Source organism: Phragmites australis, chromosome 3 (assembly GCF_958298935.1).
Source record: "Phragmites australis chromosome 3, lpPhrAust1.1, whole genome shotgun sequence".
Lineage (NCBI taxonomy): Eukaryota > Viridiplantae > Streptophyta > Magnoliopsida > Poales > Poaceae > Phragmites > Phragmites australis.
The window spans coordinates 1,363,034-1,383,645 of NC_084923.1; the positions used below are offsets into that span (position 1 = coordinate 1,363,034).

Here is a 20,612-nt window from a genome sequence, read left to right on the forward strand (position 1 = left end):
GGAAACTTTTTTTTTTTGCCAACTGCTACTACCAGGGTCCATGGCGAATAGTGCCTGCACATGCAGGTGCAGGTCGTGTTCGGTACAAGCATCAGTCGCGTTGAGAAAACATGCTATTAAGAGCCAATCAATCAGTGTATCATCAATGGACTGCTGTCGGTTTGACCGCAATTCCAGGAAGTGGACCCATGTTAGAGCTCAGAGGAAGCTTCAAGCTTGGCTGCTCTGCTGAAAATCAAATCAGCAATCAGTTTTGTGTTATTGTTGAAATCTCATGTTCTCCGTCTCAATTTGGCGTCTAAACTTTGCTTTCAATAGAAGTAGAGAATGTTTTCTCGTCTAAAAAAAATTGGCGCCTAAACGGTGCATTATGCTTCGAATCAGTCCGTAGAGCACAGCTCCATCTTTTTCTTTTTTTCAAAACTAAAAAACAACAAGAAGAAGAAGAAGAAAGAGCTCAGGTTCATCTTTTATTAAGAAAGCCTTATCTTGTGCTCTGGCCAACCACAAACTCTCCATTTCGTTGGCTTGCGTTGCAAAGTTGGATTCGCTTTTGTTGCATCCCTAGCTTCTGCTTCTGTATGACCGACAACGTTGATTAGAGATGCGAATAGTCATGTTAATAATTTCTTTCGAAACGTATGATATTTTTCTATTTTATCACCTAACGTATCTCAAAAAATAGATCACAATAAAACGCAATGCAAAACGCAAAAACACTGTGGAATAGATGAACTCGGAAGTTCCAAATTGGATCTGGAAGTTTCGGCATATCGGAAGATCCGGATTGAGAGCGAAAAAAGAGCATCGGGATGGAAATTAGAAATAATTCGGAAGGTTCGGTAAGGATCTGAAAGTTCCAGATTGAGTAGTTCTAAAGGAAAAAGTGCAGCACGAGAACCCAACTTAGGTACCAGAAGTTCTGGATCAAAATCGGAAGTTTCAGTACCGAAAGTTCCAAATTCAATCCGAACAGGGCTCTTTGTTTCAGTTTTAATATAACACCAGAAGTTCTAATTTTAGACCAAAAGTTACAGTTTGGCTGCAGAAACTAAACACCGGAAGCTTTGGCGAGACAAAAGCTCTAAACATCGGATATTCAACCAGAAGTTCCGAATTTACCAAAATCAGCATATCAAAGTTCATACAAAACCAAAAATCATAAAACCAAATAAATACCAATACTAATCACTAATCACATATAAATCAAGACACGTTCTAACTTAGTTTGTAAACAACTAGCATTCTTTCTCCGGTTCAGTGCTAATTATGCATCAGATTCATATATTGTTAGGCATGCGGCCGAGTTTGCTCGGCACATGACAAAAATACGTACGCGCGCTGGCAGCGTGGCCAATCTCCCACCCATCGGAAAATGCCAAATCTGATGCCTCCAGGCTCCAGGCACCGCCCTAATGTTCTTTTTTAAAGGCATCTTCGAGAAACTGCATGCATATACACATCGATCTCACATTCTCACGCGTAATGGAAGTATAATAATAGTATTAGCTCAGTTGCGTCTTAACATTTGAGAAGCAAACACCGGAGAAGCTTAAAAAAAGATGGATGGAGCAAAAAATATGCTGCTTAATTTACAGCCCTGCAGTTTGTTCGTATCTGGCCGTCGCTGCCGGTGAGCACCTGAATGGGCGCCCATCTTGACCATGGCGTCGCCGAGCCTCGTGACGAACAGGTAGAGATTGTAGGCTTTCTGCGCCACGAGCGCGGCGGTGGCGTTGTCCGTGGTCAGGGTCTGGTCGGAGGCGAGGAAGCCGCGTTTGGCCAGCAGGTTCTGGAAGTAGCCGCTGCTGCCGGCGTCCATGGGCACCACGTTATCGCTCCCCGGCGGGCACGCCTGCGCCAGCTGCGACGCCAGCACGGCGTCCAGGGCCGGATCCTGGCTCGTGCTGGAGTTGTAGTAGTAGAGCCGCGAGCTGAGCGAGCTGCAGTGCGATACGCCGATCGTGTGCGCTCCTGCTCAAATCGTAGCACAATTCAGCGACAAAAACAATAGAAAATGTTAAGAAAGTCTTTTGAGCCAAATTAGATCTACAGCTGTTAGTATGAAGTGGGCTTTCATTAGGCTGTCTATTGTGCCTTCTAGGATCGGCTTAAATTGTTTATTGGACTTCTTGGGCTAGTTGAGAGTTGTACCTGAAAGCGTAACCATCTCGTCCTGGGAAGGCCCATTATTTGCAAAAATTTGCGTCAGCGGGGCCACATTTGCCTTCTGTGGAGGCAGGTTTGCCTGCGCATCGGACGCGGCGGAGACGTCGCCGTCCCTCCGCCCGGCCGGAACACTGTACGGTCTACCGCCGGTTTGCCGTTTTCATGGTCACCAAGAACTCAGGATAGACTCAGTCTCAGAACGTAAGATGACAAACGTGCGTGCACGCGAGTAAATCTGACACGTACGTACGTACCAGCACGACGATGCGGCGAACGCGAGTACATCCGCGCACGAGACGACATGGATATTAAACTTTTGGGGAATCGTCAAGATTATATTTTTTTTAAAGAGAGATTGCCTCGGCTTATATTAAAAGCAATAATCAGGAATACAGCGTCAACCGAAAGCAATGGCAGCAAGCAAGCGTCTAGAACAGTGAGTGTTTGGTGGTTCCAAGCTGAAGGATAGATGATTTATCTTTGTTTTCTTTGTTGTTTTTACTTTTCTTTTAAAGCTGATTTGTTGCGGTTGTTTAGGTGATGGCAGTATAATGGTTACATATATCCGTCTTGTTGGTACAGAGATTAAGAGCTATACTTCTATTATCTATTATTAGAAAAAATCCTTCCATGCCCACCCATGTGCTATACGTCGTTGACGGCAGCGGCTTGCAGCCCAGCCCTATCAGTTGGGCCGGCGAACAGCTTCGGACGCTCCGCGAGCTCTCTGCATCTTCAGAAGCTCTTATCGGCGTCCATGGCGCCCACGGAGATGGTTCCATGGGTGGTTGGTATCTGAAACAGCGGCCACATCCTGGTCGGTATTTTAAATACTGTCCACCCCCATTGAATTATATTTTCTGCCATTCTACTGTACCATGTGACAATACTCTCTTCGACTATCTCAGGGCTTTGAATTACTTGTTTATAGTAAGAAACGCATAGGTGTTTATAGAATAAGGGCTCAAATCAATATTGGTTTCTGACTATGTGCAGTACAGATATACACTGGAATACGTAAAAGACATAAGATACCGATTGGTAATGTTTGAGCAACCTAGAAAATATGTCTATTGGACAGTACAAATCTGAAACTTTATGACTACATAACTTATTTTAAGATCTTTCTGCCACTAATGTTTGATCATTATTAGCGCCCAGATTACTGCAACGCAGATTACAACGGCAGTGACCGACAAGACGAGGCCCCAGCATGAACAGCCTTTCCTCATGCGCGTGTTCAGATATTTCAGCCTCTTTTGTGCACGCTGCATTATGTAAACGAATATGAACAAACATGTTAGCTTACCTGTGAACCACGAATTCACGATACATATATATACAAAACATGCCTATAAGGAGATATCATCAGCTATATATGTGGAAATTATTTAGCACTTTTTCCCCAAAAAAAAAAATCTTTATCCCTTTGGCTATGGAAGGGATGGAAATTGTCAAGAAAATGAGATACCTGTAGCTGGTTGCTTGTATCTTCGACCCCCACGTCCAAGGTCTCCTGCAAAGTTCATGTAGAAGTGTTTCAGTTCTGAACCAGGTAATTCTCAAAGGAGAAGTTAGCTCTAGCTCTATTTTCAGGAACCACAGTTGGTAGGATAGCTGCAACTGACACTTACAATTAGCCTAGTATGCAGATCCATCTCCTCGTTAATCGCCAGTGCAATGTGTTTTGTGCTGGCTATTGTCTCCTCCAGAATGTCCAATTTCTCATCTTGCTCTGCACCATAAGGACTTCACTTTAACGTCTAAAACTAGTTTCAGTAATGCATGTACTACCATAAAGGAGAAAGCGAAGTCCTACCTTTCATGACCTTCCTCTGCAAGTCGACCATCTCACGGTTGTCCATGTCGGCAGTGCTCTTTATATCTATCTTTGCGCATTTTTCGCTCGATCCACACAAGTCATTCCTGAAGATGCAGGAGGATAAAGATTTTGCTCGAGATTCAGACAGGTTCTGAAACAAATCAAGCAGAAGCTGCAAGTAGAACGGCATGATGGCAGAAATTCACCTGTCCGAGGAGTACTTCAATGTGAACTGCCCACCCGCCTTCTTCGCCTTGGAGCTCAGAGCGGAGAGCTTCTCGGCTAGCTTGCACAACTGTTTCAAGTTTCTGCGATGCACGTCAAATCGACTTGTTAATTAACCTTCTGAAAATTCTTCTTCTTATCGATTAAACAGGAGAAGAATTGTGACACTAACATGTTTTGCTTTTCCGCGAGATCGGACAAGTCCTCCTGCAGCATGTCGAGCCTGGTCCCGAGGATGGTCAGCTTCCTGCGGATCTCAGCGGTCCGTCGCTGCAGCTCTCGCGGCAACGACGGCGGCACGGACTCCCTCTCGGCGATCCGCTCGACGACGTCGTCCACGAGCCGCTCGGCTTCGCGGAACCGCTTCGTCCACTGATCCAGAGGGGAACCTCCGGGCGGGGTCGTGATCGGAAGAATTGGACGCGCCATGTGTGCCCTATGCAGCTATGCTGCCTTTCTTCTTGCCTTGATTCGCTCGGCGAAATCCCAACAAGGAAATTGATCCTCGAGTTACTCCGGTGCAACAGAGATCATCCACCAATGGAGTATACTCGTAGTAGCATGCTCCATGAACGCGATCAAACGTGACGAGTACGAGTTGATTCAGGTTTCCTTGAGGCGTCCGGTTCGGTTCCAAGATCCGATTCGACCTCCACGTTGCGGGCTTGCGGCCCATCTAGAGGTAACACACTAACACGGGCTTGGGCTTCCACTGTCCAGATGACAGGTGGGCCCGTCCACGTGCTAAATTTTTTGTTGAAACAGGTTTCTTTTAGCAAGACCCCGGCCTTTTTTTCACACGTGTAACTAACTGGAAATCAGGCCAGTGATTCACAGAGCAGATCGGCACAGCATAATGTTGTTTTATGTTAGCCTCTTGATAGATACATGGGCCAAGACCATTTATAATTCTTGAAAACCTCAGAGTTTCAACCATGCAAAGAGGATGTGCACCTCTTTAATCCTATCTTGTTAGTGAAGATGAAGGGATACCAATTTAAATAGAGATATGTCCTCCACTCTATTAGTACATGTAGGTGAGAGGATTAGAAAGAAAACATATGCTCGCTTGCTCGCTATGTGAATGGTTTGCCAAAAACTGGTCAAATATCTTGCGCAGGTACAACTTTTTTTTGCAGTTTTATTTTTGCGACGTGAGATGGTCCACACGGTTATGAGATATGAAATTTATGTCGGTTGAGAGTTTGATCGTGGCACGTCATAACAACGTGGGGTTTTCACTATATATATCTATCAACAGTCGCCATAAGTAGAATACGCTATCCCAAGCGTCAGCTTGTACCATGTGCAAGTACAGTCTTCTTTTGCAGTTTTATTATTGCAACGTGAGATAATCCACATGGTTATGATATACGAAAATCATGTCGGATGAGAGTTCGATCGTGGCATGACTCAACCACCTGTGTTTTTCTCCATATATACATATCGGGCACCTCCTCAGGTAGACTACTTCATCTCATGCGTCAACGTGCACTGGCGATTAGGATAGTAGGTCTTCAGAACCCATCATCATTGAGATTCTGAGCTGGGATATGGCAAATAAGGTTTTAAGGAAGTGCTCGACGCGAATGCTCACGATATGCTTCCTCTATGTCATCTTCAGTATCGACACAACGACGTTCTCAACATCTTCTCCAAATGGAGATCAATCTCCTACTGCTGCTCTTATTACAAAGAAGATTGATACGCTCACCTCAATCACATCTCTCATTTCCTTTTCATCTTTCATGATCTGTTTTCCGATGATCATGCCATCTAAGTATATGAAAGAGATATTTGTATAGTGTTATTATTTATGTCTAAAATATACTCATGTTATATGATCATGCTAGTTTATCGATTCGAATTCATGACTTATTTATGAATTATATTAATCCTAAAATTACTAATTATTCCAACACCTCTTCTAGTCTTGTTTATTGTCACCACTCACCACATAAAACATCACACCAGTAACATGATACTACTATTATCACTCACAAATTATTTCCACAAGCAACAGAGTAGTACGATGAAAATCAAAGGAATGAACGAATGCTCATTCAGTTGACGGCGCTGCACTTGGACATGATCTGGCCGCTGCTGCCGGATGAGCGCCTGGACCTGCCCCATCTTGACCATGGCGGCGGCGAACTTGAGCTTCCACGGGTATGCGCCGTATGCGCTCTGACTGACCTGGGCGGCGGCGGGCGCGCTGGACAGCAGCGCCTGATCGGACGCGAAGAGGCCGCTGTTGCGGCGGACGGCCCAGTAGTAGAGCGTGCCGAGGACGTAGGGCGTGCGCGGCTCCATGGGCAGCACGAGGCCCGGGTCAACGCCGGCACACGCCGCCGTTGGCAGAAGGGCGCGCGCGCTGCAGCTGCGCCAGGAACGCGGGGTCCAGGCTCGGGTCCGGCGCGCCCGTCGCGCTGAAGTTGTACAGCCGGTCGCTGAACGCCGTGCAGTGCGCCCGCCCGATGGTGTGCGCGCCTGGCATGAATACGCGTCATGCACGGGAGCAAGGATGTTTCCGTACGTGAACGTGGCATGCAATATGCACGCGTACGTAGTTACGTACCTGATAGCGTGACTATTTCTTCCTGGGTGAGGCCCTTGGCCGCGAAGTTCTGGGTGAGCTGGTCCAGGGTGAAGGTCGAGCGCGGGGATGTTGTCGGCCATCTCCGACGTTCATCGACACCGTGCCGTCTCCCCGCCCTCCCGGCACGTCGTACCGCGGCCCGCCGCTCTGTGCATCCATGCATGCCACAGTCAACGACGTACAATCGTTATTATGCTTTCATGTCTCTGCAGAAAACCGATGTATGTTTTACCATCGCAACGCTGTCCCTGGCGGCGTAGGCGAGTGACCATAGAAAATTAGGATTTAGGGCGCATGGACGGATGGTTTGGTTTCACACACGCATCAACGGATGGTTTGGTTTCACTACACTCTGTAGTGCGCCACTTCAGTATACAGTTTGGTGAGAGATAGCACGAGCAGGTAATGGAGATGACCGGGTGGCTATCGTCGCTGTCTTGCAACTAATTTTGACGCTCATATAATTGCGAGCACCAGACACGTCAGGAAGCAACGGTTTTCTCGAGAGCAGGCAGCAGAAAGTAGTAGTGCAGAACCCAACACGGAGCAGACCATCGACGAGAACCCCCAATCGACGTTCGGGCCACTTCCACCGTCCGCAAATCCAACACTGAGAGGGAGAGGCCAACACGGCTGAATAGGCCCAGCTGAGCGACACGGTTGAGGATAGATAAGGCCTGCGGACGCGCCCTCGGTCTCCCCTTATCCTGATGTCACCACTGTTCGTCCTCGTGCACGAGCACCGCAAGTCCGCTGCGCCACTGTAACCTGTGCTCACTCAGCCGAGACCTAACCAACATGGTTAACGAGCAAGTGCCGGCGGTGGAGGTGGAGAACAGTGAGGCGGCGGCGCCCGTGGAGAGCGAGGAGGCGGCGCCCAAGGCGGAGCAGCAGGCGGAGGACGAGGCGCCGGTCATCGAGGACGTCAAGGAAGATGAGGACGAGGAGGAGGAGGATGAGGACGAGGACGAAGACGATGACGCTGATGAAGGTGAGTAACACGTGTCTTCATGGCTCTTGTATCTTGGTCTTCACCAAGAAGAAACTGCTTCTCTTATCTTCTGGTGATAACAGCAATATCGTAACAGCGAGAAGGTTTCGGTGCTTGAGTAGCTCCTTGTGGTGCTGCAATAGATTTACGTTCGGGGTGTCTGACTTGCAGCGTCTGTGACCGTGTAGGTGAGCTAGGTGCAGGGGCAAACGAGGGCTCCAAGCAGAGCCGGAGCGAGAAGAAGAGCCGCAAGGCCATGATGAAGCTCGGAATGAAACCCGTCACCGGCGTCAGCAGGATAACCATCAAAAGAGCCAAGAACGTAAGTCAGAAGAAAGAAAAAAATTCTTCTTAATTTCTTGGTGCGATTCTCAGTCCTTACTGTCAGCCAAAGTCATGTTACAGAAGCTAGCATTTGTCTTAACATGATGCCTATTTGCTTCAGATACTGTTCGTGGTGTCAAAACCTGACGTATTCAAGAGCCCGACGTCGGAGACGTACGTCATATTCGGAGAGGCAAAGATCGAGGACCTGAGCTCCCAGCTGCAGGCTCAGGCCGCGCAGCAGTTCAGGATGCAGGACCTCAGCAAGGTGATGGCCAAGCAGGACGCGGCCGCGGCCGCACCGGCCGACGAGGAGGAGGAGGTCGACGAGGCCGGGATAGAGCCCCGCGACATCGACCTCGTCATGACGCAGGCCAGCGTGTCGCGGGCCAAGGCCGTCAAGGCGCTCAAGGCGCACGACGGCGACATCGTCAGCGCCATCATGGAGCTCACTGCTTGATAACAATACGCCCTTCGCTTCTGGTTGCTTCGTCGTCAGAAACACCTTGGGGAATCATGCCTCACGTTGTAGTGTCGTTGTTCATTTTTGGGGATTTGCATAAGATGTTCTGTTTGTTCACCTCATGAACGTCATGTCACTTTTCAGATTAATGTCATCTTTAAGTTGTTAATCGAAGTCCCATTTCAGTATCTTCGTGGCTGAGTCTCAAAATGGAGCTGAAAGATTTACTTCGCTTACCAGGTAGCATGGCCATTCTATGCAGACGTCAGCGCAGTGATGACAGTTTTGAGTATGTAGGATGCTGCAAGCACTGAATCCATAGGAGGACAAAAAAATCATGACAAAAATATTTGATTCCACTATCATATATCATGAGAAGTTTATTGGATCAATGCACCGTTCAGTTTACACGTCATACAACCGAATACGAGGCCTCCTGTATCAACCTATATTTTCTTCTATTGCAATTTGCGACTCTCTATTTATGACGCCCTCACCAGTAAATAACTAATAATAACCAGCGGCCTCAACGAAATAATCCTCTATTCTCACTCCTCAGCTCTGTTTATGTTTATATTTGACAGAGTTGAAAAGCACTGAATGGGTATAAGAATGCTGAATGCCTCCACACCACCACTACTGCCACGAAGAACATCAACTAACACTATTTGCCGTCAGGCTTGTCCGGGTAATTTCGATTCAAAAGCTCAAGGAGAAGAATGGCAGCAGAGTCCTTAGCCTTCTTCACACTCGGCATTGGCTCTCCAATGCACTCGTCAGTCCATCCACGGCCCGATGTGTTCACCCTCACCGCATAAACAAATCTTTTAGCATGGGCGGGACCGCCCTCGTTTACGCACCTGTATTGTGGCATTGGCCATTGTCTTCTTAAGCAAATGTCGTTCAGGGTCTGCCTAGTGAACAGCTGAGAACCGTTTTTCTTCTCACCATCATTTTCGACATCTTTCTTTGCTGCTGTTTCCTTCTCCTTCAAGACAACAAGTGCATTCCTCGCAGCCAACTTCTGTGCCATCTTCTTCTGTGGGTTCTGAGCTACACCAATTTGAATGCCATCAACAAAGACTTCAACAGTAGCTATATTGCCAGTTCTGGATGCTTTGTATTCTAAGCCTTCAGCTTGCTGCTGGCAGCGCTCTTGGAGCTCCCTTACAGGGTGCATCGGAAGGGTGTCCGGTGTTACCATGGGATCAAGGAGAGGCTGGAAAGCCTGGCATAAAAAAGTACAGTTTTAATACCAAAGAAAAGTTGAGCACACGAATGAGGATGAACAGAATTTCGCCTCAAAGGGTCCAGAAAGATTACCTTCCAGACTGTGGAGGTATCGTACCCGCTATCCAGGAATATCGCACCAGCAATAGACTCAACAATATCACCTAAAACCTTAGGAGCCTTACAATCCCCGAGCCCAAAAGAATTGAATCCTGGTTTCAAAAGCTCCTCCTGGACATCCTTTACAAACTCTCGAATCTTAAGAGGATTGAAAGAAATAGTCAGCATTGATTCCAGAAAATGGAAAGAAGTTCCAGACAACAGAACTCCAGTCCAACCATTAGATCATATGGACACACAACAATGGGTTCACTACTGCATAGGTAATGAATGCCTTACCTGTGTCTCCAATGCAGATGATCCATGGCGAAGATGTACATGCAGCTTATGCTTAACTGCAACCCTTGCAAAGTTCTCATTATTAACAGCTGCAGCTCTCAAGTCAGTCAGGCTACCAGGTGGTAGGTCGGTATATGTAAAAAATAAGTGCTTAGTAATGAGATGATCCAAGACAGCATCACCAACAAACTCCAAACGCTGGTAACAGGAAACACCAGATGATGGCCTTGATGCATGTGTTATGGCCTCAACAAGTAAGCCTTTAGTCTTAAATTTGATACCCAATGCACCTTCCAATGTGTCAAAATTGATGCTTTTTATTATGCTCTCAGGTATGTTATATGGCTTCGAAGGAGGGATCTCTTGAGGATCCAGCTCTGCATGAATCCCAATCCACTTCATCAGATGGTTTGCAGCAATTTTCCCTCCTCCTACATAATAGACACCAATAAGTGCTTCCACAACATCTGCTAAAGTTTTGCTTGATAGAACTCGATAGCAGCTCGAATCTCCCTCAATTTCACCCTCTTCTTGGATGCTACCTGCGTAGTCATCATATGAATCTTTTTGTAATTCACTACAAGGAGCTGATTCCTCATCAAAGATGGATGGTTCAGAATCTCTGGTTTCTTCATCAAATACAGGTAACACTCCTGGAGCTGCCCATCTTGATGGAGCAAACCGATCTGCTTGGATGTAAGATTGGAGGCTTTTATTCAGAGCATATTGGTACAGAATCATGTTACTAACCATCTGCTGTCGCATCCTTGTAAGCTGTCCCTCATGCTTTTGAGGATATTTTAGGAAAAGGAATCTACTCACAACCCATTTCAGGTATGCATCACCCAGCAGCTCTGCTCTTTCATAGCAGAATGTCTCCTGGCATGATGCAGCAGTCAAGGCTTCTAATATCTGCCATGAGCCACAAAAAATGCTATTAATCAGTGTGCACAATCTCTAGTTTATTTCAGAAAACCATTTAGCACTTGCACAATGAGTCCAAGAGAATAGGAACAACAGGTTTATGTTCTGTTCGTAAATTTTTCCATAAGCCAGGAAAAAGGCCAAATAGGGGGAGGGGGATGCCAAAATCAACAGGCACATGTTATTCATGACCTGCGGTACCCCTAGAATAATCTTTTGGAAAGATAAGAACCTTAAATTTACTCCTCTGCATATAAAGCCTCGTGTCATCTCCAAAACTATCATTAATAGCATGTGAATTGACTATATCCTGGTTTACTTGACCCTTTTTTTTGTTTGCTAACAGCCAGGAATCACCAAGGCTAGAAGCCACAAGTAGAGGTGCATTATACCACTCCACATGGATTTCATGTAGCATTTGGCATCTCGCTAGAAGGTAGTTGTGTATTATATTAAGGATAGAGTGTGTCTCATTTATTAGAAAAAAAAACTATAACATGGATATTATGTTTCCCCTGAAAATTGCAGGTTTGAGTTGTGCATGTGTACCTTTGTTGCGGGAACAGGATAACCAATTGTGTCCTTCAACTGAATTGCAAGAAGCATGCTCTCCACCCTTCTCATTATTGAGGGTAACCTCTGAGCTCCACGGACCAGTGATCCAGGAAGGGGATGCACAAGGCACAGTTCAGGAGGTAAATATACATAGTATGTTTTGTCAAGGTTCTCCGAGAACTCGCCATCTCTAGCTGCAACAACAGTAGCATACATTGCATCATACAAGAGTTTCCTATTTATAGTTGTATTAAGCACTAAGTTAACATTTCTTTGTTAAATTAATTCCAGAGATCATTGGGAATATCCTGGATGGGGCTGAAGGACCAATACTTCAGTGAAGAATAAGATAGGGCAAAAAAAAAACTAAATGAAATATTGCAAAAAGAAAATATATAGCTTTACCTTCTGAATGCTCAAATCTAGGAGAAAGTAGATTTTTGCAATATGAAACACCACGTGCCCGTATGAGAGGTTGTTTCTTATAAATTAACTCCACACCATACCTACAAAAATACAAAGAATCACAATGTGCTGCTATAAAGCTGTTTAGCCAGAAAAGTAAATAAGGCAGAACAATCAGAACTGGGAAGGTACTCTGTTTTCAGCATTCAACGAGACGATATCTTACTTCTGCTTGTAGTAATCAGCATACGAGCTGTACTCCAATGGACCCAAATAGCCCTCCTTCCTGGGGAACGAATTTTCCGCATCCATGTTATAGCAAATGCTGTCCACATAGAACCTCTTTCCTGAGTGGGCAGCAGTTACAACCATTCCAGCAAGATCTTTAGCATCCCAACATGAATCTGCCATGAACAACTTGCCTTGGTTTTGATAATCATTAAAATGACCTCTGTCACGAGCAGGAACTAATCCAGATGCTTTGACAACATCAAATTCAGCAATGGCTCCTCTAATACCATAAGTAGGATGAACCTTCTGTCCAAAAGCAGTTCCATGACGCAATTTCGCGAACCCATATTCCCTTCTATCTCCACCAAGTGACCTTTCATTGGTGCCTAGATAGACATCTGGGCGTGCCCTCTGAAGAGGGTTGTTCCAGGCATCAGAGTTCACAATGCTATTAACTAAGGTCCAATCAATCTCTCTTAAAGCATCCATACACTTCTCAGCCCCAACAGGAACAAAGAGGTATGCCTTTGCTGGATCCCAAGGTGTAGTTGAGGGATCGACATCAACATCAAGTACTATGCTCATGAGCCTAACATGAAAGCTCTTCAGTAGGACCAGCTGGAATTACAAAAGCAGGTATTAGCTATATTAATGTAAAACCATGGAAATGAATGCTGATTCTTCACATGCTAAGCAGATCAACCTGACTTTCTGTAATTTCAATTGGTCCACGGAACACGAGAGATGCCTTTGTCATCATCGTCCTAGCAACAAAGAGATCCATCGTCGTCGATAAAACCTGAAAAATCAAAACATTAGAGACTATAACATTCGTTTGTCAAGTTGCATAACCCAGATGATAAATTTACCTCTGCATCCAGCTCATTGCCAAAAATAAGAGCAAAATTTGAAAGTTGTGTAACAAAAGGGTCCTTTGAACTCCCAATGTTTACACAGTTCACAGAATACATATATAACTTAATAAATTGAGAGCTTTGGCAACCATCTCTTCCAGATAAAATCCATTCTCCCTGTGATAGACAAAGTCCATTGAAATGAGAATGCAAGACACTACTCATAAACCACAAGTAGTGCCGAAAAGTGCAATGCACCATTAAGACCAGTTTTTCGTTCAAGCTCAGAGATGAGTGATAAAGCAAACACTCACCCGCAGAATTTCAGCAACACCTTCAGGATAGAACTCTCTATGGCGTGCTGTTCCAGGGAGTGGGTCACCTTTGTCATTCTGTTCAGTCTTTTCTCCTTCCCCACTTCCTCTATCAGGTAAAAGCATATCTGTGAAGGCACCCATCTCATGTAGCTTCTTACAAGCAGCTAAACAAACAGCCTGTTCAAAAAGAACCAAACATGATTCAAGTTAGTGATGGACAAAATGTAGGTCACATAACTGAACTTAATAATCCAATCCAATAGAACTGGCATTACTTGTTGCGCCAGACGTATTGAGCTGCATATAGGACCTTCAAGCTTCTCAAATGGAGCATTACAAGGGAGTTGAAGCTTGCAAGAATATTCCGTTGAACCCCCTGGCTTGTCATGCTTTTGCATAATGAATTCCGGACGAAGAATTGAGTATCTAGGAGTAGGAAACTAAGGATGAACCTGTGACTTTTATAATCAAATGAGCTAGCATACAACAAGAATCAGAAGGTATGTACCTGTCGCTCGGAAGCTGCGAACAGTAAAAATGTATGAGTCCAACTGCAGAGTTCAAACTTACAACTGCACCTGTTGATTCGACCTGATACATAGAATCAGGTGATGTATCAACAGGGCTCAACATAGAAGTACCATCAAGATGACTGAGATCAGTTCTTTCGATAGCCTCTTTTCTCAGCGTCTCCTCACTATTTCGAGCATTCCTCAAGAAAGCTTCATGTGACAAATTGCCCCTGGTGTGATTATTTTATAAGATGGATTTAAATTGAGCATATTTCAACTGTCTTAATCATTTAGGTGACACACAAGTACCTTTCAAGCATCAATATGTAGTCAGATCCAGGCTTTCTCGCACGACCCCTAGACTGTATGTAAGCCAAGACAGTCTTTGCAAGGTCAAAGCGAATGACAACATTGCACTGTCGAATATCAAGCCCTTCCTCTGCAACACTAGTTGCAACTAACAGTGTAACCTGCAAGCCAATAACAGAATGATTTTGATAGCAGATAAAGTATGAAGTATTAGAAGCACAAATCAGCTCTAATACATTTCTCTAAAATGCAACTGCATAAGCATTGCACATAGTTAAACCTAGTTACCATTGGACCAGCAGCAGATAGGTAGATTCCATGAAAAAATTTAAATAAGCCTTTAGTCCCAAGCAAGTTGGGGTAGGCTAGAGATGAAACCCAATGAGAGCCAAAAACAGGATATGATATATATGTAAAAGTATTTGTAAATAGAAATATACAATTATGTTATGAGTAGAAACATACATGGCCATCACAAAATTTTGCAAATCTGATTGCATAGGATTGCACATAATTAAGCCTAGCTAGCAAAGCTAGCATTGAACCTACAACAGATAGGTGCTCTCAGTTGAAAATTAGGTAGAATTATGCCATGAATAGAAACATACACGGCCATCACGAAATTTCGCAATTGTATCCTGCATTTGGCATGACCGCATCTCTTGATTATTGTTATGACCTATCAAGCTCGCACATCGGATAAAGCCTAATGATGGAAGCTCGGCAAAAACCTATGATTTCACAAAAGGAAAACAAATCAGAGAATTCATAAACGACTCAGAACCAAGCAATAGATTTACGTATATGGAAAAAAGAACAACATAGTCCACACCTTAGGAAGAACTAATGCTGTAACCACTCGCTCCACAAAGATGATAGCACGAAAATCCTCAGTATGCTGATACTTGAGAAGTATTTTGATTAAAGACTGCACCCTAGGAGTAACTTTCCCATCTGCCACTGCAGCACCAATGACTTCATCTACATGTTCACCTACAGAAACGGCTGGTGGAAAAAGACAGCATTAGAAGTGACTGAGGATTGAGTCAGATAATGGATAAAAAGTAAAGAAATATACATATTAAATGATTGAATGAAGAAAGTAAGCAAATTTATAAGGAAAAAGTTAAGAATGAAAACAAAACGATGATGTCATGTCACATTTCACAAAACAAAAGACCGTTAATACCATGACTATCGGGCAGTTCCCCCTCCTCAAGTTCATTTGGCTTGTGGTTTTCAGCATTATGCATTTCGACATCATTGCTCTCACTTCTTATTGCAGGCCCTTCACTCAACTGGCAGTGTAACAAATCAACAACCTTCTTCAAATGTGACTCTTGAAACTTGATATCAATCTGATAGTTAGCTCTTTCATCATTCTGTAATGCTGTCAAGAATGATTGTGCAACCTGAAATCAGGTAAAAAAAGCGGTTAGAAACAAATGACAGTTGGCTAGGCACTAGTGCACTGTTAAATGTAAAGACAATACCTTATAAGCACACCACTGTCCTAGTTCACCTAAAGCATAATTTATAGCCCTCAACTTCTGGATCAAATTAGCTGCACCGTCACTTTCTGTACGCTCAGAAACACCATAGACAAGGCGTAGCTCATCTCTAGACCCAGCATCCCTAGCCCCCATGAACTGCCACTTAGTTCTTTTAGAACTAGAAAGTGCAGCTTCTTCAACTGCTGCCTCCATTTGTTTGATTTGTTCATGCAAGGACCAAAGAGTGGCTGCTTTGTCATATTGGACAATGACTTCCAAAGGCATGGGGACATGTTTCTCAAGCTCTTTTCGATCTTTGATAGTACATACCACTGAATCAAGTTTGCTCTCAAGATTTCGTATCTTGATAGCACAATCCTCTTGACTTGTCACTCCTATCCAGATAATAGTATAAAGGAGCATCAGAAAAACATACACGTAATAGAAAGCAAAGCAGTCAATCTAACCATGAGACAGGAATTGACAAGTGAACATGGAATAACAAGGATACACTGAGCATTTGCGTCAAAAAAAAAAGGATGCATGGAGCAGAGTCATACCCTTCAAGTTAACAGGTGAAGCTGTCATGCCAAAAACAGCTGGCCTCTTATCCTTTGGAGTTGTGTGATAAAATTCTGACATCACTAGAGAATATGGGTGCTTTTTCACTGCATGATGGCACTCATCTAAAATTAAAAGATGTATTGAATCCATTTTAATAATACTGTGCCTGAGGATGTTCAACAAAATTTGAGCTGTCATAACTAGTACCTGCATGAAACATGGATAAGTAATAGAAATAACAAACATCATATTGAAACAATAGCATGAAAAGGACAACCGGACTACTGACTTGCTATACGATACATCTTATATTATTATGTAAAAGCAACTGGTCAAACTAAAGGACCTCATTATTTCGAGCAATGTTTTTGAAGCGGTAATGCGAATGTGTGGCAACCCCCCCCCCCCTCCCCTTCCCAACGCCTAGGCGACGCCATTCACATCCTAAGAAACAGCAGCAGGGAGGAGAAAAAGAAACATGCAGAGAAGGAAGAAGAGGAGAACGGTACTCTGTGGGCCAGCCAGACTAATAAGGAAAAAAATTCAAGTAGATCAGCCCGATCAGCCCAATAGTAGAGGCACAAACCCTAGAAATGGCAACACCTCATCTCCTCTCACCTTGCTGGCTCTCCCAATCTCCTCTCACTTCTGCCGCCGCCGCTGCCGCCTCCTCTGATTTCATCTCACCTCTGCTGCCGTCGTCACCCCCGCTCCACTGGCGTCGCCCCCTCTCCTCCACTGTCGCAGCCCCCTCTTCCGCCGCCGCCGCCCCTTCTCCTCCTCCGCCGCCGCCACTGCACTTTCCTCCACCACCACCACCACCACTCTTTCACTCCTCTCCCTCCTTCCCTCTCACTACTTCTGGCAAGGCGTCGGCGACACCCAAGACTCCCAGAGCGCCTTGTCGCCTTCCCAGAGTGCGACGCTTTAAAAACAGTGACTTCAAGAGCTAGAAAATCATACTATAATCCTTAAGTTACGGAAACGGAAATTTTCTATGAATCCAATAATTAGTTGACATAAAAGGGGAAAAGATCTGAAGCATCTCATACACCCGAGGGTTCAGCCAACCTATATTTATAATGGTGAGGATCCTCTTAATTAATGATACAACTAGAAGCAGATAACAAGCCTTCTTACCCTAAATCTAACCTTGAGCAAAGAAATTTTTGAATTTTACTATCTGTATGAAATAGTACTGAAACAATTTCCAGTTACCAGCTAAAATAAGTCAAGAGATTTTAACCATGTTAGAACATGCTAGGCGCAAGGAAAAAAGACTCATAGTTAATCGGATTACATATTTCGTTCAAAAACCATGAGAATTCCTATTAGGTATGAAAAAATTACCATAATGTGCCCCTCGCCACACGGGCAGCAAGAACATGCCCTAAAATGGTTTCTTTAATTATTATCGCAACTTCACTATAAGTTTCTGTTTCCAAGTTGTTAAGAAACAACCATTTGCTATTCTTTCATGCATGGCTACACTTATGAACGATATTGATCACAAACTATAAATGCTTTGACAAAAAGATGATGTATGTATAAATCATCATCTACAATTTTCTTACAGAAGATATCATAACTAGTAAATTATATCAAATACATCTACATGATTGCCTTAGAGGAAACCTGCTTTAATTTCTTAAAAATACAGAAAAAAAAAACTGAAAAACAGCTGGTAGGACTATAGTCTATACTCACTACATAAAATCTGAAGGACTGAAATTTTGAGGTATAGTATCCAAATTCTAATATTTATTGAATTAGTACGAGAACTATAGCTGTCAGATGGCATATGTGCATTATTTTAATAGAAAAAGAGTTTGTTTGAGAAAACATAATGTAAAAATTGCCAACGCATTAGCACGAAAGAAAACTACATCTAGTGCAAGATCGTATTATTATAATTTATAATATGTACAGAGATAGTGGGACTTCCCCTGCAATTGCCTTCGCTACCAACCAGTTAAAAGGGCAACTTAGTGAAACACTATAATCTTCCTAAGTTTGGTAACAACGGCTTAACCGGGCCATGCATGAGACATTGTATACGACATTTCCATAGTTGTTTTTTTCTTTGAGCAGTTATGACAACAGACTGAAAGTAAAGAACGGCATGCAAAGGAATTTACCTGTTTTGACTCAAACTCACGCTGCCACTTTCTAGCATCCCAGAAATCCTGCCCCATCTCCCCGCAATAATGCCCAACCCGATAGCCAGTCCTCTCGCGTATCACTTCAGCTTGCTGTGATTCCACCAAGATAAATTATATTTGTATCAACAAATCTTTGCAACCATAACTACTGAAGGCTCACTCTTTTTTATGTACCTGATACACAAGGGGCACCTTAGGCACCAAGAAAATAGCAAGCATTTTCTTGTTATCCTTGACCATTTTGTCACACACACTTTTGATGAGCAGCACAGCAATCAGAGTCTTCCCTGCTCCAGTTTCGAGGAAGGCAATTGTGTTCCTGCTCTTTGCTTGCTCAAGCACCTCGAGTTGGTACTGTCTCGCCTGCTCCTCAGTGGCAGGCTTCTCCTTCTGCGAGGATCCCGTCCTATCCGCCTCCGCCTTATTCTCTACAGCTCCTCCATCCTGCGTCCTGGCACGCTTCCCCTGGCGGTCCATATCAGCCTCCCATAAACCATGGCGGAACACCATCTTGCCGCCGCGGTCACGCTCCCAGAATCCCCGGGTCTCGCGCCGATGGTGATCACGGCCCGAGTGACTGTCGCGGTCGCGTTTGCGAGGCCTCTCGTACTCCCGCCTCCCACGCCGGTCCTCCCACCCACGCGAGGGAGGCGGCGGCGGCGGCATCGGACGCCGCCGCCAGTCGTGGCGTGGTCCCCCGACACCACCTGCAGTGAGACGCTGACGCTTCCCGTCCCTCCACTCCCCACCGCCGCCGCCGCCATTGGCCGCGGCGACTGGCGACTCCCTCCTCGGCTCCTTCCTCACCTCCACGCCCTGGCTCCTCTGCCCCGCGTCCACCACCGCCACGGCATTGTTGACCGCAGCCGCAGCGGCCTCCTGCAACTGCGGCGGAGCTGCAGGCGCAGGCGCAGGCGGCAGCGCGGGGACGCTCTCGGCGTTAATGCTCTCGAGTATCCGATCGATCTCAGCGACGAAACCGTCGTCCGCGCCGCAGTCGATCGCGGGTATGAGGCCCGGGTCGAAGTCAGCGGACGCGGCGAAGTCGATGCCGCAGAGCAGCGAGGTGCCGTCCTCGCACGCGTCGTACCAGTACGCCGCCGCTGCGTGCTCACCACCGCCACCATCACCGCCTCCTCCCGCCATCTCCCGGCGGAGCAGCTGCAACCACAGCACCAACAACGATAGTTACAGGCAACTACTCTTCCACTAATCAATCAGCAGCAGGAGGAGAAGAATACGAATAAAAATCTGAGGAAGAGGCGAAGACGAATGTCGCTACTACTTGGGGCCGTCAATGGTGCGGCGCGGCGGCGGGCGAAGCGGGAGAGAGAGTGGAAGAGAAAGAGGCGGTGATAAACCGTACGAATCACGCAAGCGCGAGGCGAGGTGCTGGGGGATGGAATGGAGCGGAAAGGGGAGGGGGATGGCGATGCTGGGTTCCGATTCCGATATGGCGGCGCGGAGGGGATGGGGTCCGGGCTCGATTCGATTCGACGGTGTATCAACGCTACTCTTTCTCTTCACTCTCTCGCTCTGATCCCTCTCTCTCCTCCCTCGCGTGCTCTCCCAGCTCTGATTGAGGGCGAGGCCAGCCGAGAGAGAGACTCGACGAAAGAGATGGAGAAGAGAGCGAGGAGACGGGCGGATGCAGCAGCACACGGGAACCCGACCAATGGGCGCCCCCATGAGAGCAGTCGCTAGTCTCGCATCGTCTCCCACCGACGTGCGGGCCACGGGTGCGGCGGTGGACCGGGCCTAGGGCCGATCGCGAGCGCGGGCGGGATCGGCGCGGCGCATGGGCGGGCAGCAGGGCGCGTGCGGTACGGGTCCAACTGCCCTTGGACTGGGGCGTTTGTTACTTGCCGTGCGGGAATGACGTGCCGGGCCCAACTGCAGCGTGCGGGGGTGGGGGGATGGACATGGACCGACCATGGCTGGCGTGAGCCGCGAGTGCCGAGGCGGACCTGTCTGTGTGAACGAGTCCTTGTGTCAGGGCGGCGCCCCTGGGCAGGCACGAGCGGAGTGGCCGGCTTCGTACGGCGGGCACGGTGTCAGTGCCCG

The 20,612-nt window shown here is 46.0% G+C and overlaps 4 protein-coding genes and 1 pseudogene across 6 annotated transcripts; 1 reads left to right on the forward strand and 4 right to left on the reverse strand.

Moving 5' to 3' along the window:
• Positions 1-1,587: 1,587 nt before the first annotated feature.
• LOC133911444 (peroxidase 5-like) lies at positions 1,588-2,311 on the reverse strand (annotated as a pseudogene).
• Positions 2,312-3,210: 899 nt separating this feature from the next.
• Positions 3,211-4,645, reverse strand: LOC133912399 (syntaxin-52-like). The gene is made up of 6 exons (XM_062355104.1): positions 4,389-4,645; positions 4,198-4,299; positions 3,989-4,095; positions 3,804-3,904; positions 3,641-3,685; positions 3,211-3,437 (listed from the first exon to the last, which is right to left on the reverse strand). Exons 1-6 carry the CDS (start codon positions 4,643-4,645, stop codon positions 3,303-3,305), a joined length of 747 nt encoding a protein of 248 aa, XP_062211088.1. The 3' UTR covers positions 3,211-3,302.
• A 1,903-nt stretch (positions 4,646-6,548) lies between these two features.
• Positions 6,549-6,978, reverse strand: LOC133912455 (peroxidase 5-like). Its single transcript, XM_062355189.1, has 2 exons — positions 6,795-6,978; positions 6,549-6,706 (listed from the first exon to the last, which is right to left on the reverse strand). Exons 1-2 carry the CDS (start codon positions 6,976-6,978, stop codon positions 6,549-6,551), a joined length of 342 nt encoding a protein of 113 aa, XP_062211173.1.
• Positions 6,979-7,492: 514 nt separating this feature from the next.
• On the forward strand, positions 7,493-8,781 carry LOC133911443 (nascent polypeptide-associated complex subunit alpha-like protein 1). The gene is made up of 3 exons (XM_062353684.1): positions 7,493-7,806; positions 7,995-8,128; positions 8,252-8,781. The coding sequence occupies exons 1-3, from the start codon at positions 7,614-7,616 to the stop codon at positions 8,588-8,590; spliced, it is 666 nt and encodes a 221-aa protein (XP_062209668.1). The 5' UTR covers positions 7,493-7,613; the 3' UTR covers positions 8,591-8,781.
• A 150-nt stretch (positions 8,782-8,931) lies between these two features.
• Positions 8,932-20,226, reverse strand: LOC133911441 (endoribonuclease Dicer homolog 1). Of its 3 annotated transcripts, none has more exons than XM_062353683.1 (20): positions 19,915-20,226; positions 18,723-19,709; positions 18,525-18,638; positions 16,383-16,593; positions 15,823-16,217; positions 15,519-15,741; positions 15,162-15,334; positions 14,938-15,060; positions 14,330-14,490; positions 14,017-14,250; positions 13,784-13,934; positions 13,506-13,685; positions 13,207-13,368; positions 13,041-13,136; positions 12,333-12,955; positions 12,107-12,207; positions 11,696-11,895; positions 10,223-11,134; positions 9,917-10,081; positions 8,932-9,821 (listed from the first exon to the last, which is right to left on the reverse strand). In XM_062353683.1, exons 2-20 carry the CDS (start codon positions 19,692-19,694, stop codon positions 9,258-9,260), a joined length of 5,760 nt encoding a protein of 1,919 aa, XP_062209667.1. In that variant the 5' UTR covers positions 19,695-19,709; positions 19,915-20,226; the 3' UTR covers positions 8,932-9,257. The 3 variants fall into 3 exon arrangements, with proteins under 3 accessions (XP_062209667.1, XP_062209665.1, XP_062209666.1); XM_062353681.1 differs by having other exon boundaries at positions 19,834-20,226; XM_062353682.1 differs by having other exon boundaries at positions 19,790-20,226.
• Between the last annotated feature and the right edge of the window lie 386 nt (positions 20,227-20,612).